This window comes from Canis lupus, chromosome 10 (genome assembly GCF_048164855.1).
Source record: "Canis lupus baileyi chromosome 10, mCanLup2.hap1, whole genome shotgun sequence".
In the NCBI taxonomy this organism is placed as follows: domain Eukaryota; kingdom Metazoa; phylum Chordata; class Mammalia; order Carnivora; family Canidae; genus Canis; species Canis lupus.
In genome coordinates this window covers 38,248,658-38,266,152 of record NC_132847.1, presented here as the reverse complement: position 1 = coordinate 38,266,152, position 17,495 = coordinate 38,248,658, and the positions used below count along the sequence as shown (strand labels likewise).

The 17,495-nt window shown below is 43.1% G+C and overlaps 1 protein-coding gene across 7 annotated transcripts in view; it reads left to right on the top strand.

Annotated features, from left to right (window-relative positions):
• The first annotated feature begins 4,582 nt into the window (after positions 1-4,582).
• The window catches only part of BNC2 (basonuclin zinc finger protein 2), a 438,453-nt gene continuing 425,540 nt past the window's right edge, over positions 4,583-17,495 (top strand). For 6 of the 7 annotated variants that reach the window (XM_072841454.1, XM_072841450.1, XM_072841444.1 and 3 more), the window contains exon 1: positions 4,583-4,733. In XM_072841454.1, the coding sequence (XP_072697555.1) occupies positions 4,731-4,733 (3 nt within the window). In that variant the 5' untranslated portion in view covers positions 4,583-4,730. The remainder of the gene's footprint in view (positions 4,734-17,495) is intronic. The other variant, XM_072841462.1, reaches the window with a different exon arrangement.

The following is a 17,495-nucleotide window of genomic DNA, read 5'->3' as shown; positions in this document are numbered from 1 at the left end:
TTACAATACTGTGGTAGGCAGAATGAAGGCTCCTAATACTGGTCCACATCCTAATCTCGGCTGCTACCTGTATGTTCGGATGCGATTAAGTTGATGTGGACATGCATCTTGAGAGGCGCAGACTATGCTGGATATCTAGATGGGCCCAATATAATCACAAGAGTAGGTATAAATGAAAGAAGAAGGAAGTGTCAGAGTGATACAAATGCTTTAGAGATCACAGGCTTGAGATGCCTGGGTGGCTCAGAGGTTGGGTGCCTGCCTTTGGCCCAGGGCGTGATCCTGGAGTCCCGGATCCAGTTCCACATCAGGCTCCCTGTATGGGGACTACTTCTCCCTCTGCCTCTGTCTGTGTCTCTCATGAATAAATAAATAATTAATCTCAACAAAAAAAAAAATAGAGATCACAGGCTTTAGAGATGTAAGGGTACCATGAGCCAAAGAATGTGGGTTACCTCTAGAAGCTGGACAAAGTAAGGGAATGGATTCTCTCGTTGGGCCTCTACAAAGGAGAGCAGGCCTGTGGACACCCTTGAGTCTTAGCTTGGTGAAACCCATTTCCGGCTTCTAACCTCAGAATTATAAATTTCTGTTGTTTTTAAGCCACTTAATTGGTGGTAATTTGTTATAGTAGTGATAGGAAATGAATACATACTCATATATTAAGATGAAAAATAACTGTTTTCCAGAGCAGAAAAAAATGAGAAGAGTGGCATTGATTTACTTTTTTTTTTGGCAAATCTCTTTAATGTCTGATATAAGAAGGCAGGTAGATTTTTCGTTTCGACTTCCCCATTCGGTTCATTGGTCACGTTGTCTTTGGGGAACTCTGCTGTAAATTTGTAACAGAATGTGAATAAGAAAGGCAAATAACTCAAATAACTTCTCAGTATATAATAGGAATAGTTTTGACCCCCATGGCTCTCTTAAAAGGGTCTTAGGGACATACAGGGATGCCCAGACCACACTTTGAAGTTCACTGGTATAAGAACTCAACAGTTTTGGGGTGCCTGGGTGGCTCAGTGGTTGAGCGTCTGGCTTTGGCTCAGGTCCTGATCCCAGGGTCCTGGGATTGAGTCCCATATCAGGTTCCCCGAAGGAAGCCTACTTCTCCCTCTGCCTATGTCTCTCATGAATACATAAAATCTTAAAAAAGGAACTCAAAAGTTTTTACTCCACCTCTGAAAGAAGATATGGCATTCCCCCCCCCCCATATCCCTAGAGTGACTTCCATATAGTGTAATGATTTTGACATTTCTTCCTGAATTCAAACAATATTTCTGAGAGTTTATGTTGTGCTTGGCACTGTTTTATGGATACTATGTAAATGAACAAGATAGATAACAGCTCTTGCCCCCATGGAGCTTACATTTCAGTTGCAGAAAAATAGTAAGCACACAAACAAGATAATTTCCGATGCTTCTAAGGCATATAAAGAAAAATAAGTAATGGGACAAAGTGTGAGGGGTGTTTCAGGAAGTCAGCTAAGAGCTAGTTAAATTAGAATCTAAAGAAGTGAAGTTAGAGCTAAACTGGGATAGATAAGAAGGAACCATTGGAAAACGGGAGAATATTCCAGGGAGAGAGTATAGCAGGACAAAGAGCAGGAAGGAGCTTGGCAAGGTGCAGAGAAAGAAAGCCAGTGAGACTTTAGTGTATTCATGAAAGGAACAGAAAAGAAGGGATCCCTGGATGGCGCAGCGGTTTGGCGCCTGCCTTTGGCCCAGGGCGCGATCCTGGAGACCCGGGATCGAATCCCACGTCGGGCTCCCTGCATGGAGCCTGCTTCTCCCTCTGCCTGTGTCTCTGCCTCTCTCTCTCTCTCTGTGTGACTATCATAAATAAATAAATAAATACCTTAAAAAAATTAAAAAAAAAAAAAAAAAGAAAAGAAGAATAGTCGAAAAGTCCAGCAGGTACAGATCATTAAGGTCTTGCAAGATACAAAAAAAAAAAAAAAAAAGACAAGGAAGGTTTTATTCCAATTGCCATACAAACCCACTGGAGGAAATAGGAGGCTGTGGAATCCTTTGGTTCTGTCAATTCTTCCACCTTCTCCAAGGGCTGCTCTGCAGCCCAACACATTCCCCATCTTTATAATGAGGACTCTCAAGAAAGGCACTGGACCCCAAATAGACACATCTTGCCTCGCATAAATTGTTTGTATGCTAACATCAAAAACAGACAGATCTGGAACCAATCAGGGGAATGTAAATTACAGGTTACTTGATGTGGAATCACTTCTGCTGTTGGCCAGAGTGGGGGCACAGCCAAAAATGCACTGTGTGAATACAATTGTTTGGCAATTGCTGGTCTGTCAGTTGTCCAAAGCGGTAAGTGTGTGAATGGATTTGTATGGGTAATGACTCTGAAATTAGCAACTAGCTTTTCTCCTCTCTCCATGATACAGGAAAACACATTGGAACTTTGGCTCATTTCTGGAGAATTCTTGTGATGATCCTCAGTTGCTCAGAATGCACATTTGGTCGTCATTATCCGTTGTGTAATCAGTTTCTACAAACTATAGGATGATGTTACAGTGATGTTTACAGAATAAGGGAACATGCTCCACACCTTAATCAAATCATTTAAAGATGAGCCTTCTTAGATAACATGCATTTATATATATGGGTAGTCATTAGATAGTCTTTACTTTGATTTATGCTCTAGAGAAGTAATCTGTCTCCCACTAGAAAATTCCAGATGAACCATGTGTCTAGAATTCTACAGAGTCTTTACTATAAAATAGTATAGCAGAAGCGTTTATCGGGCAAGACTTTTCTCACCAAAATGAGGCAGAGAATCATACAAATCCAGAAATGAGTTGAAATCTGCTTTCTGAGGGCCTGAAAACGGTCAGGGGTTTGGACCCAATCAATACACAGAACTGCAGGTGCGGTGGCCCTACCGTTAAAAAGCAGGGTCCACGTGAATAATACGCCTAATCACATTTTCTGCACAGCTGTGGCTACTTGGGCCACCGTCTCCCGCGTCGCAGCTCCCCCGACTCTTTTTTTAATTATTGTGACAATTTATACATTAAACTTAAGCGCAGGCTGTGCATCAAAGAAAATAAAACGATGTCATTCCAAGGCTACATATTTTCAAAGGAATTTAATTCTGACCTCTGGATGCAGTGAAGCAGTTTCTCGGCCCGGCCCCTCCACTTCGGGGAAGGAAGAGGAGGAGGAGGGATGATTCAAACCTGTTGTTCGGCCAAGCAAGTCCTCGACGACTGGGGTTTTCTCAGTGCTCGGGGAGTACGCTTGAAACCGGTGCCTTCCTCCCGTGCACAAAGTTTGCTCTAGCTGTGATCAAGCTGCACAACGCCGAGATGTTTTTTGGCACAAAGTGTACGTTAGAAAGCTGATGATGATGAAACTCGCCCCCCTGCCCCCCGCCCGCCCTCCTGCCCCCCGCCGCCCCGCCGCCCTCATGCCCGCGGCCGGGATGTGCGTTCTGCCTGCATTTAAGAAACGTCCTTCAGCGTCCGTGCGTGTGCGGGCCGGGGCGCCGCGAGTCCGCCGAGGGCCCCCCGGAGAGGCGGCGCTCCCCTTCCCCTCTCCCGGCCGTGTCCCGCCCGCGGCCCGCGCGGCCCAGACGAGGGAAGGGGAAGGAAGCCCTCGCCGCGAGCCGGCGTCTGGGCCGCCACAGCACACGCCGCCACCGGCAACTTTCCCTCCCCTCCCCCCGCCCGGTGCCGCGCGCAACTTTGTGCCTTGTCGCCAGCACGTTCCGCCCCGAGTGTGTGTCCCCGGGGTCTCCTCCGCTTCCCTCACCTTCCGTCCTGCGGCGCGCGGACCACGCGGGCTGACGGGGCCGAGGGCGCGGGAGCAGCGGCGGCCGACACGGCGAGGAGGCGGCGGCGGCGGCGCGCGAGGAGGAGCCGCGCGGAGCGGCCCGAGACCCGCGAGCGCCCGGAAAGGAAGGCGACGCCGCGGTTCGCTGCAGTCGGAATAAAGTTCGCGCCCTTTCCTCGGCGTGTCTCTCTGACAGCTGGGCGCTGGCGGCCACCTCCACTCCACGCCCGCACCCCCGGGCGGGCGGGCGGGCGGGGGGGGGGGCGCCAAAGTTGTTTTTCCCATTTCCCACCGCGACCCGGGGCGGGGGGGGGGCAGTAACGGGGCGGCGGCGGGGGGAGAAATACACATCCTCCCTCACGAAACCCCTGGAAATCTGAGGACCAACAACAAAACTAACCCGCTGATATTTTGCAAAAGGGAAGCAACATTGTAGTCACGACAGTTTTGCAGAGAGGAGCAACTTGGGAGGCTTGCAAACGCGCCCCGGGTCACCTCGCCCGCCGGCCTCTCCCCCGCCCCCCGGCCCCCGCAGCAGCCCCCACCCGGGACAGTCCGTTCCTCTTTTCTTTCTTTCTTTCTTTATGTCTTTTTTTTTTTTTCTTTCTCTCTCTTTTTCTTTCTTTCCTGTCCCGAGGAGCTGGGGGGACGCTGCCGGCTCCGACTCGGAGAGCGAGGGCGACCCTGGGCGCGTGTGTAAATCAGTCACCTGAGCGCAGAGGGGCCGCGGCGAGGGCGCGCGCGGGCGGGCGGGCGGGCGGGCGGGGAGAGGCGGAGGCGGCGAGAGCGGCGGCCCGGAGGAAATCGGGAGGGGGAGGGAAAGAAAGGCCGAGACAGCAGGAGCGAGAGGCGGCCGAGGGGCTGGTCCAGGCGCGGCCGCTAAGAGGAGACCAAGAGGCGGGGGCTGCACTTGACAACCAGCATGCCGAGATGGTAAGAAGTTTCCACCCTCCTTTCCTTTTTATTCTAGACTTGGTCAGACGCGAGCCCCCGCGCCCGCGCGCCCCCGGGGCCGCCCGGGGGCCGCGTTTGCCTCAAGTCCGGCGGCGTGAGGGGGACGGGGCGGGGGGCGGGGGGCGCTGAGGAGGGCGGGCAGCCGACCAGCACCTCAGCCCAACCTGGCCCCTGCCGTGCTCCCGAGATCTCCCCTCAACTTGGCCCAAGTTTGCGAGGAGGGCTCGGGGTGGGAGGGCTGCGTGCGCGCGCGTGGGGGTGTGAGTGTGTGTGAGTGTGTGTGAGTGTGAGGGGCTCGGGAAGTTCGCCCCCTCCCGCGGCGGGCGAGGAAAGGTGAGCGGCCGGCGGGCGCCCGGGGCTCCAGGGAGTGGGGACGGGCCGGGGCGGCCGCGGCCGCGGCGGCGGGGCGGAGGGGAGGCGCGGGATGAATGGAGCGCCGCGGCGAGCTCGGGGCGGAGAGGAGAGCGTTTTCGGACAACGGTAACTTTTAAAACTTGCCCGCGAGTGAGGGCCGGGCGGCTGGGCGTGGGCGCCGGGGCGCGCTGGTGCGCCGCGCGGCGGGGACGCGGCCGCCGGCCCCGGCACCTTGGCGCCCCCCTCCCCCCTCCCCTGCGGCTCTCCCCGGCGAGTTCGCGAACCCTCCCTTGGGAGATGCAGGGGGAGATGCGTAGGACGTGCCCCCCCGGACGCCTGGCGGGCAGTGCGCGAACCCTGGGGCGGGAGCCTGCACCCGACGGACAACGGGGATGTTTTTTCCGAGGTGCAGTTTTAAAGGAGCCCGTTTGTTTTACTTACACATTGGCTGCAGGGTGGCATGTGGGGCCCGGGGAGGGGGCAGGATTTGCAAAATAAATAATAAATAAATAATAATAAAAAATAATAATAAAATAAAAAGGTAAAAAACAAACAAACCGTGGATGAGCTCCCCCCCCCCCCCTCCCGCGTAGTGAGGCTAAGAAAAGTTCCAAGTGCAAGTGGTGGAGGAGATGGGAAGGCGAGGTTGGAGCACAAGCCCCCGTGTCCTCGAAGCGGCGTCTCTGCAGGGAGTCCGCCAGCGGATGAGCGCCCCGTCCGCTTTCGGGGGAAGTGGTTTGTTAGAAATGGGGTTGGACCGCTCCCTTCCCTTCAGTTTGCTTCCACCCAGTGCTGCCGTCGTTCCTTACCCCCCAACTTGGCGAGCTCACCCACCGGCTTCTGCATGGAGATGGAGTATGTAGGGAAAAGGGAGAGATAGCGGGTTGGCGTGGGTTATTTTCTTCCCTTCCCCCCCCCCCTCCCCGAATGTGACATCTCTTGTTTCAGTGATCAAAGTCACAACCGGAGTGTAGGAGATGCGACTGTCAGATGCAGGCGCGGGCGCGCGCGCGCACGCACACACACACACACACACACACACACACACACACACACACAAAGTAGCGTGCGCCCAAGACTGTGGTTACAGTAACGCTGACAGAAATTAAAGTGGTTTTGAAAGCAGCGTGCGATTTATAGTGGTTCCCATTTACCCTAGAGTCAAGCTGTTGTACGAAAGACATCATAAAATGATCCTGGGTACCCAGGATTAAAGTGGCAGAAAGTGGCCTGCCTTATTTATTTATTTATTCATTTACTTACTTACTTATTTATTTATTTATCGTACTTCGTGGACAGTTGCAATGCTGGGAACCTGTGTTTTAAGTGGAGGCGTCAAAACAAAGTATTAAATATATCTGTTTAGTGCTTGAGTTTTTCTTCCAGTGGCATCTTACGCAAGAACACTGTATAAAACCCGGTTGTAGGTATTATTTTTCTTCCCTTTCCCCCAGCCTGCATTCTGTTTGCCCGCTCATCTATTCCCAAATACTAATCATTTTGAAAAGTGGCTAAACCCATTTGTTATCCACCGCTTTGTATTCTGCAGTTTTCAGATGTTAACTGCGCGCGCACACACATACGTGTTTTAACTGGAGGAATTTATTTCTGGCGCTATTATGTAGTGTGTCTGATTTGAAGACCTACTCAAAGAGTAGTGAGACCTTATACAAGTTAATAGAACTTCCTTTTTACCCTTTGGACTCACGCGCTCACACACACACAAAATCCCTTGTGAACGTTTACAGTGTATCTGTGTTTTTATGTTATATTTGTAGCTGTTTCATTTTAAACTGTTCAGCCTTAATGAAGTTCTTAGTTGTAGCTACTCTTTCTGTTCCCTCGGAGAGCAGAGTATTTAAAATCCAGATTGCTAATCACTCTACCGAAGTACAAGAGTATCTTCACCTGAGGGAAATGATACTGAACCTGAATGTGAACTCTGAGTATCTTGTGAGAAACGTTTGAGACCGTCTTTTCTTACCCCTTGAGAATATTAAGTTCGGTGTTGTTTGCACGTAAAACTTTGAACAAGAGTCAACCTCCTGTGATTTTTAAAAAAATAAATATTGAGAAAATATTAATAACAGTTATACATTCCCAATACCTATTTTTTTTTCCTCTTCTACCGGAAATGTAAGAGATCTGCCAGGCAGGGATATGTGATTACGAAAAGAAGCAGACAAAAGCAGAGCTGACTATTGCTATATTAAAATGTAAGTGTTACAGTTTGAATTTTCAAGTGAGAGTTTTTGAGTTCAGTGCTTTACATAACATTTTGTCCTAATCTTGCTTGCTGTCAGGGATGTTTCATGGTTGTGCAATTGCTGCAGTCAAGAATGCCAATTTGCATTCCAGGAGTGTCATTTGATTACTTTTATCTGCACAGCTCCAAGACCGGCCCAGACCTCTCGTTTCATCTTGCCATGTCACGAGTCAATGCTGTGTCGTCTTTTCAAAAATCTGCCTGATTTAGACAAGAAAGAAAAGTACTTTCATGTTGCAGCCGCAGTCCCCTGCTAACTTGTCAGCAGCAGGATATGATTCACTTGGGCCCAGAAGAATGGAACAGAGAGGCGGGTTAGGCGGTTCAATAAAGCCCACGGACAGGTAGTGTGTGACATCCCCAGAGAGCCACAGTTAATGAAGAACAGGTCTGCTTAGTTCTCCACACGCTGACCTGGTGCTGTCCCCACAGTTTTCTCATTTGATCTTTCCCAGCAAATTGATCTTTTCTTGTATTTTTTTGCCTTCCAAGTTAGTCCTTGTGGGACTGAAATTAGCAGAGCAACTTAAGTTGGATAATACAGCTGTTCAGAAAAGAAGAAATTGGACACTAGCTCAAAAAGGGGCGGGGGTTGGGGGTGGAGGGAGCTATTCTTTTTGTTGTTCCTGGGAATATTTCTTATATTAAGGGAGACCAGAATAGGTGGTGACTTGAAGTCAGTGATTCCTTTTATTTTTCATTTTATAGTTAAGGTTCATCACCACTATAAATATTCCTTAAGTATGTGAAAGATGGCCCTTGTGAGTCTGAGGAGGTCAGTTAAGGTTTTTTTTTTTTTTTTTTTTTCAGTTTAGCATTTTTCGTATTCACTTGTTTGAAATGATTTGCCAGACGACTATGGAGCTTTTATGGCTATTATAAGATAAATTAAATATCAGTGGTGTACTTAACTGTATTATTTATATACCCTTCTAAATAACTGCAATCCTAAAATACCCAATGCTGAAACTCAGAAAAGATTAAGCAATTAAGAAAGGTATTACCAGTGTTGTGTGTAAATACTATGGCATGTGGAAATGTTTTCTACAGTGACCATCAGAATCTTTTGTTTTATGGAAATCCCACAGATACATTGTTCGTAATTTTTTTTTTAATTTCAAGATTCTGCATTTAGATGTAGGTTTTTAGAACTGAGACTGGATCACAGATTTGAATTTCTGTAGATATTCATACATGTTTTTTGACACGAAAATTACTTTTAACTAGCTTGATAAATGCAAGTTGGGAATGTATATGTAGTTTAAACAGGTTAAAGTTTCACTCTATAATTTTCTATATAAAGCTTAGGTTGGAAGCAATTAATAGATTAAGTTAATGTGGATATAAGGAGCAGTGCTTTCTGAATTCCCCTGCAGATGGTCTCATTTACCATCTACATCCTTGCAAGAAACAGTTGAAAACATTTCTTGTGGAAGGGGAGGCAGCCTCAAATCTTTTCTGTTGGTTGGGGATTACATAGGATCCTTGGTTAGTAAACTCCTCTCTAAAGAGCTAGAGGGAGCCTTATGATTTTATTAGATATACTTAAGGTTAAAAAAAAAATCACTCTGGCAATCAGAATGTTGTAGGAAAAGAGTAGATAATGAATACTGGCTTAATGTTTAGGCTTGGAGGTGCTATTGGGTTTGTTTGTATTTTTTTTTTTTTTAAGCTGTGACAGAAGCAACAACTTTCTACAAGAACAGTTAGGTAGTCACCTAAGAATTCTAGGGTTCTGCCTTTTATGTAATTTGAAGATCAAGCAAAATGCAACCAAATACACCTTAAATCTGATTTGGTTTGCTAAATACTGTTTGTTGTTTTGCCAACTGAAGGAGTTCTGTTAGGAGGCCACTCTTCAAAGTTCTTTTAAAAGTAACTTCCTACCAAATCACTGAGGAGGGGAATACCTTCTTTCAGTTCACTAAGGACAACCTCCTTTCTGTAAATAATGGTTTTGAAGTAGTTCTACATACAACTGCCTTACTCTATAGGGAAGACTCCTTTAGAATAAATGCTTCATTTATAAGCATAATATAGTAAACCATTTATAAGGCTAATATATTAGGAATCAATAAGTAAAGTTAAATGTAAAGAAATAGAACTTAAGAGGTATTAAATTCAATATTTTTTAATTTCACAGTTGTTTATCAGTCTTTCCACTAAAATTTGTGATATGTTTACATTAAAGGGTCATTGATCATAACTGCTTTAATATTTATATACTAGTTTTTAGTAGCATTACTTGGGACAACCTTATTTACCATTTAGGTAAATAATATAATCCAGTGAGATAAACTACCCAGATTTGTCTTTTTTTTTTTCATCTTTCACACAGTAACTCTCATTATGTTGCCAGCCAATAAAAGTCTTTATTTGTTGCTTATTAGAACCCTCAGTACACTCAAGAGTTCAGCTATAATTTAATTTGGCTGTTCAAAGAGGCTCCCTTGTTTTAAAACATGTTCTCAGTATGCTTTTACCATTTATTGTGAACCTATATACTAACTTCATGCATATGCATAGGATGATTTTACAGATAATCAGTTTTTAAGTTTATGCCGTAGCAGAGTTGTAACTTTTCTCTTTTTTCTTTTTTTAAAAAGTACCTAACAATGTCTTTTTTATTTTTATTTTTATATTTTAATTTTTCCCTTGTAATTCTGGAACATTTTTTTTCCTTGGTGATTTTTTAATAGTTTTGCTATTATAATTTTAAAATCAGTTCCCCAAGGTATACAACCGTCTCTTAAGGTGTAGTGAGGACACTAAACTAAAAAAAATAAAAATAAGAAAATTCAATAATTAAGAATGTTAGTTGAGGACATTTCACTTTTACAGTCACTTGAAATTACAAAAAGCTTGCCTTGTATACTTCACACATTGCTAGCATGATACATTCAGTTTCCTTCTAGTAAGCGGCTGGGGTGTTTTGCAATGAATGGAAGATGGCTGGAGAGTTCTGGTGATATTCGTAACAAATCATGTTCTCAGAAAACTAGAACTTGACTCTAAAACTCTAAGATAAGTATCAGGAATTCTTCCACAAGGAAGGCCGAATGTGGAACTGCTAAATGAGTCATTGGATGTATATCTTACCAGTGGGAATCACATCAAACCAGCTCTCTAGATACAGTATTTAATAGTTGTAGTTGTCAAAATGTACAGTATTGTCTTGGAACTTGTGGTTCATGAGTTCATAGTTCCAGCTTTTTTGTGTTTAGTACAAAGATGTAACAACCCACACAAAACATTTTTCTCTTATTATGACCTTACATTTGCCAAAGTGCCCCATGCTGAAATTCCTTTTCAGTATCCTTTTTTTTTTTTTAGTCCAAAGCCAGACGTGTACCCAGACACAAAAGCCTCTGTGTATAGCAAGCTGTTTTAAATATTGTGACTCGACGATGTGCTGTCCTTTCTCTGCTTGAGCCAAGGATCTCTGCTCAGTGTCTGTGGATTACCAAGCTCCTTCTTTATTGTACCTCTTGTCAACTATTCCTATTCATTTAACCTTTCATTAGTGTCTGTGCAGCTTCACTGTCTAGAAATGCAAGGAAAAACCCAAAGGCCCCACTGTCACAGTTATTAGATTTCTCGGTTACATCCCAGCAACCATAAAGAAGTAAGAGTCGACACTATTGTCATGCGTGCTGCTGTCCTGGGGTGCAGCTCTTCTGTGCATGTCAAGGACATGTGCCACATGTTGATATGCATCCCAGGGATAAATGCACAACATGGGGGATAGGCCGATGCTGGCAGTAATGAGCTTTGTAGGAGTTATTGCAAAGACCAACAGTTTGTGAAGGAATTTTGCTTAACAGGCCAAGGAGATAGACAGAGTTGAGGGCTGCCAAGATTTGCCTGTGCTGGAGCTTGTCAGTCACATTGTTTTCATCTAAACTTCATTTGAGGGGAAAACTGAATACGTTTGACAGCAATGAAAAGTCTTATTTTCAGTTTTTAATCTTTCAGAGGACAAAAGTATTTCTGGTGACTAGTGTAACTATTTTTTATGCTAATTGAATTGTGTATATTAATGGATCTATTAACAGTTTGTCTTATATATCTAGGAAAAACTGATATTTTATAGATGCATATGTTTTAAAGTCTGTATAAAAGGAATGTGTCCTATTAATTTTCCTGTGCTATTTCCCCCTTTTATATCCCTCTAACATAGCCTAGTGTTATCACTTGATTCTTTGTCTTTGCTTTGTTGCCTCATTGTAAAGGAAGAAAAGGATGAATATCAGATCATTTTCAAGTCATAATAAGGACAAATATTTGCAGATTTTGCATTGGAAAATACTACTTTGACATAGAAGACTCATAGAATTACTTTTTAAGAATTTTTCAAAACATGTAAATAGAAAATAGTAGATCATAATACCTCATCTCTCTTTACCAAAAGTTTCTTTTCACAAGGAAAATCTATGTGAATCAAACAATTCTGTCTTTCCCATTTAAATAATTTTTGTGATTTTACCAAACTCTTTCAGGGCTCTCCAGTAACTTTGCAAATATATTATTACCCAATCCCTGTAAAGTTATTCATCGTTTTTTACTTGACCCTACCTTTTTTAGCCAAGGCTTCTTAATAGTTGTATTTGAAGTTTTTCATGATGTCTTGTGAATGTATTAATTGGCTTAGTTATCCTTGTTTCAGGGAAGAGAGCTGAGCTATTTTTCACACTCCTTCCCTCAGATGGGATGCTTTCTTCCAGGGAAATATAAATTCAATAGTTGATAGCTAAGTGCCCATCCAGGGCATGTTCCAGTCTCTTGCTCATTGGGTGAAAATTCTGTTTACATTATATTTAGATGAATCTCTCTTGATCATCTGAGGAGACATGGTAGCCTTCTCACAGATAAGGCAAGAGGGTATTAACCTTCCTCTTCTAACTGTCCTGTTTCCATTCATTATGGTTTGTGTTGGGTGAAGTAGAAGAGGAAAGAGAGACTTGTAGGCTATAATGTTAGCTGTACCCCCTCCCCCCCCCTCAAAATAGACCCTGGAAGTAGGCCAAAGCTATATGGTAATTAAAGAGAAAAAGAATACATGGCAGTAGCTACTTTCTATAGGAACCCTGGGCCTCTTCTTCATCCAGTCATTATCTAAGTGCAGGGAGCTAGTGCATCATTATCTACTGCACAGTGAGAATAGCCCTGGAACTGGATTTCAAAACAGGCCCCATGCTATTCCATCCAGGTTTGAAAGCTTCCATTTCATCATTTGTAAAACAAGTGAGTTTGGTGAATTCTAAGTTATTTTTGAATTGGAATATTTTATATTTTATGTGATAGGACTATATAATCATGGCAGATTACTATTTTTAATAATTGTATTGACATGTAATATACCAAACAATTCACCTGTTAAAAATGTGCAATTAATATTTTATATTATGGATATAGCACCTTTTATTTATTCACCCAGGGATGCACCTTTCGGTTCTGTGAACATTTATATACCAATATTTTGTTTTCATTTCTGTTGGATATATACCTAGGGGTGGAATTGCTAAGTCATGTGACAACTCTGTCTTTAACTTTTGAGGAACTGCCATACCATTTTCCAAAGCAGCTGCATCCTTTTACATTTCTACCAATGGTGTGTGAATTTTCTAATGTCTACATCCTCCCAAACTTTGTTGCTGTTTTTTTTTTTTTTTAATTTTAACCATGCTGGTGGGTGTGCAGTGGTTTTGATTTGCATTTCCCTGATGGCTTATGATGTTGAACATCTTTTTGTGTGCTTATTGGGCCATTTGTAGATGTCTATATAAAAGAGAACTGTCGGGCAGCCCCCGTGGTGCGTGGTTTAGCGCCGCCTGCAGCCCAGGGCGTGATCCTGGAGACCCTGGATCAAGTCCCACGTCAGGCTCTCTGCATGGAGCCTGCTTCTCTCTCTGCCTCTCTCTCTCTCTGTGTCTCTATGAATAAATAAATAAAATCTTAAAATAAAAGAGAACTGTCTCTTAAATCCTTTACCCATTTTTCACTTAGGTTATTTGTCTTTTCACTGTTAAGTTTTAAGAGCTGTTTATATACTCTGGACACAAGTCCTTTATTAGATACAGAATTTGCAAAAATTTTCTCTCTTGTGGGTTTCTTGTAAATTTTTTTTGATGGTGTCCTTTGAAGCATAGACACTTTAAATTTTGATGAAGTCCAACTTATTTTTTCTTTTGTCATTTGTGTTTTTGGTGTGCTAAGGAGCATTGTCTAACCTAAGGTCCTAAAGATTTACCCTTGTTTTCTTCTAAGAATCTTACAGTTTGAACTTACACATTTAGGTCTTTATTTGGATTAACTTTTGTGTATAATATGAAGTAGGGATCTAACTTCTTTCTTTTGAATATGGATATCCAGTTGTTCCCAACACTATTTGTTGGAAAAAAAATTCTTAACCCCATTGAATTATCATGGCACATTTGTTAAAAAATTATTTGACTGTAGATGTGAGGGTTTATTTCTGACTCTCCATTTTGTTCCATTGGTTAGTGTGTCTCTTCTTTGCCAAGTACCACACTGTCAAAATTACTATAGTTTTGCATTAAGTTTTTAACTGACAAATGTGTTCCAACTTTGTTCTTCTTTTTCAGGATTGTTTCACTATTCTTGGTTCATTAGTTTATTTAAAAATGTGTGGTAGAAAGCATAACATGAAATTGAACAACTTAAGGGATCCCTGGGTGGCTCAGCAGTTGAGCACCTGCCCTCGGCCCAGGGCGTGATTATGGAGACCCGGGATCAAATCCCGCATCGGGCTCCCTGCATGGAGCCTGCTTCTCCCTCTGCCTGTGTCTCTGCCTCTCTCTCTCTCTCTCTTTGTGTCTCTCATAAATAAATCTTTTTTTTTATAAATCTTTAAAAAAATTGAACAACTTAAACATTAAGTGTATATTATAGACAGTATTAACTGCATTTTTTTGTGTAGTACATTTTTAGAACTTTGCCATCTTGTAATACTGAAACTGTTACCTACTGAAGAACAACTCCCATCTTCCCCCTCTTCACAGTCCCTGCAACCACCAGTTTACTTTCTAAGAGTTTTACTATTTTATTTTTTGAAGATTTTTATTTATTCATGAGAGAGAGAGAGAGAGAGAGAGAGAAAGAGAGGCAGAGACACAGGCAGAGGGAGAAGCAGGGTCCATGCAGGGAGCCCGACGTGGGACTCCATCCCAGGTCCCCAGGATCACACCCCAGGCCAAAGGCAGGCGCCAAACCACTGAGCCACCGGGTTGCCCGAGTTTTACTATTTTAAATAGTTCATATGAGTAGAATAATTCAGCATATATCTTTCTGTAATGGTCTTATTTCATTTAGCATAATGTTCTTGAGGTTCTTCCAGTGTTATAGCACATGACAGGATTTTCTTCTTTTTTAAGATTGAGTAATATTTCATGGGTGCCTGGGTGGCTCCATTTGGTTAAGCATCTACCTTTGGCTCAGGTCATCATTTCAGAGTCCTGGGATCCAGCTCCCCTTGGGCTCCCTGCTCAGTGGAGTCTGCTTCTCTCTCTCCCTCTGCCATGCCCCCTTGCTTGCCCGTGTGCACTCTCTGTCTCTCAAATCTTTTTAAAAAAGATTGAATAATATTTCATTGTACGTTACATACCACATTTTCTTTATCCATTCATCTAGATGGAGATTTAGGTTGAGTCTACCTCTCGGCTTTTGTGAATAAATGCTGCTGTGAACACAGATGTGCAAATAACTGCAAGATTGTGCTTTCAGTTCATTTGTATATATATCCAGAAATGGGGTTGCTGGATCATAAAGTAATTCTATTTTTAATTTTTTGAAGAACCTTCCTACTATTTTCCATAACTGCTGCCCTATTTTATATTCCCACCAAAACACAGAAGTTCCACATTTTTGCCAACACTTGTTTTTTCTTTTTTTAAAAAGATTTTATTTAAGATTCTATTTATTCATGAGAGACAGAAAGAGAGAGAGAAGCAGAGACACAGAGGGAGAACAGGCTCCATGCAGGGAGCCCGACATGGGACTCGATCCTGGGTCTCCAGGTCAGGCCCTGGGCTGAAACTGCTGAGCCATCCGGGCTGCCCAGAGATTTTATTTATTTATTCATTGAGAGACACACAGAGAGAGACAGAGACACAGGCAGAGGGAGAAACAGGCTCCATGCAGGGAGCTGGACGTGGGACTTGACCCCGGACTCCTGGATCACACCCTGGGCCGAAGGCAAGCGCTAAACTGCTGAGCCACCCAGGCGTCCTCCTTTTTCTTCTTTAATAATGGTCTTTCAGAAGGAGTGAGGTGATATCTCTTGTGGTTTTGATTTGTAATTCCTGGTCATTAGTGTTGTTGAGGATCCATTTTATATACTTCTTGGCCATTTATACACACACACACACACACACACACATATTTGGAGAAATGTCTATTCAAGTCATTTGCCCATTTTTAAATCAGATTATTTTGTTGTTTTTGAGTTTAGGAGTTCCTTATATATTCTGGATATTAATCCCTTCCCAGAAATACGATTTACAAAAATAATGTTTTTGTCCATTTAGTATGTGTTTTCACTCTCTTGATAACTTCCTTCGCAGTATAGAAGTTAAGTTTGATGTAGTCCCATTTGTCTTTTCTTTTGCTGCCCTTTGCCTTTAAAACTCAGATTTATCTTATCCTCAGAAGAGTAAAGCTTACATTAAGAGAGTACATCTACTGTATAGATAAAGAACTCTTGGTAGTACGTAGGGGGACAAGAAATATGCCATTTAATAGCCAAAAGATGATGACTCTTAGTTACTTGTGTGATACCCTGGTCCGAATTTGATGTTTCTTAATTATCATTGATTTTGAAAGTATTCTGGGTGTTCTGTGTAAGAGAGACACTTCATTTCCTGGAGGGTGGAATTAAGTACCTAGAAATAATTTTTCGGGTTTTATAAATACCTCAAAAGGAAAGGGGAAAAAATTGGGAAAATTTGTCTTTCTAGACATTCTGTCGTAACTAGAAAAACAACCAACAGTGCTTAAAATGGAAAATTATTGTATGCTCTCAAACCCAAACTAACTTGGTCCAGTTAAGTTTTAAATAAATACCATGTTCAAATCTGGCATGGCACATTGGGAAACATGAGCTTGTTTTAAAGTTTACCTGGCAAATATTTTTTTTATTTTTATTTTAAAATTTTTATTTATTTATGATAGTCACACACACACAGAGAGAGAGAGAGGCAGAGACATAGGCAGAGGGAGAAGCAGGCTCCATGCACTGGGAGCCCGACGTGGGATTCGATCCTGGGTCTCCAGGATCTCGCCCTGAGCCAAAGGCAGGCGCTAAACCGCTGCACCACCCAGGGATCCCACCTGGCAAATATTGTAATTTAAATACCTCATAGTTGAATTAGAGAAACTTGAAAACAAATGAAAGGTAAATTAATTTGGAGGCAACTATGTTGTATCATTGTTGAATAAAAAAGGACAACTGTTCCCTTAAAGTTCTGATTTTCTCTTTATTCATGCCATTAAAGACCTAGATTTATTTCCGTTGAAATAATTGCTTCTCTGGTATTCTAATGGGCCCTTCTTGCTTAACTGCATTGTCTATTTTTGGCCTTTGCCAGTTATTTTGGATAAAAGTTTCATTATTCATTCAGTAACAACTTAATTAGATGGTTAATCAAATATAAATGTGGAGAGTATGTATTTTTCCCCTTATCAGTGTTTACATGTATAAATAGTAGTTGATTTAAAATTGAATCTCCTGGGATCCCTGGGTGGCGCAGCGGTTTGGCGCCTGCCTTTGGCCCAGGGCGCGATCCTGGAGACCCGGGATCGAATCCCACATCGGGCTCCCTGCATGGAGCCTGCTTCTCCCTCTGCCTGTGTCTCTGCCCCTCTCTCTCTCTCTGTGACCATCATAAATAAATAAAAAAAAAAAAATTAAAAAAAAAAATTGAATCTCCTATCTTGAGGATTTACTTTTTTCTTTTTGAAAATTCTGTAGAGGAGATCCCGGGGTGGCTCAGGGGTTTAGCGCCTGCCTTTGGCCCAAGGCATGATCCTGGAGTCCTGGGATCAAGTCCTGTGTCGGGCTTCCTGCATGCAGCCTGTTTCTCCTCTGTGTCTCTGCCTCTCTC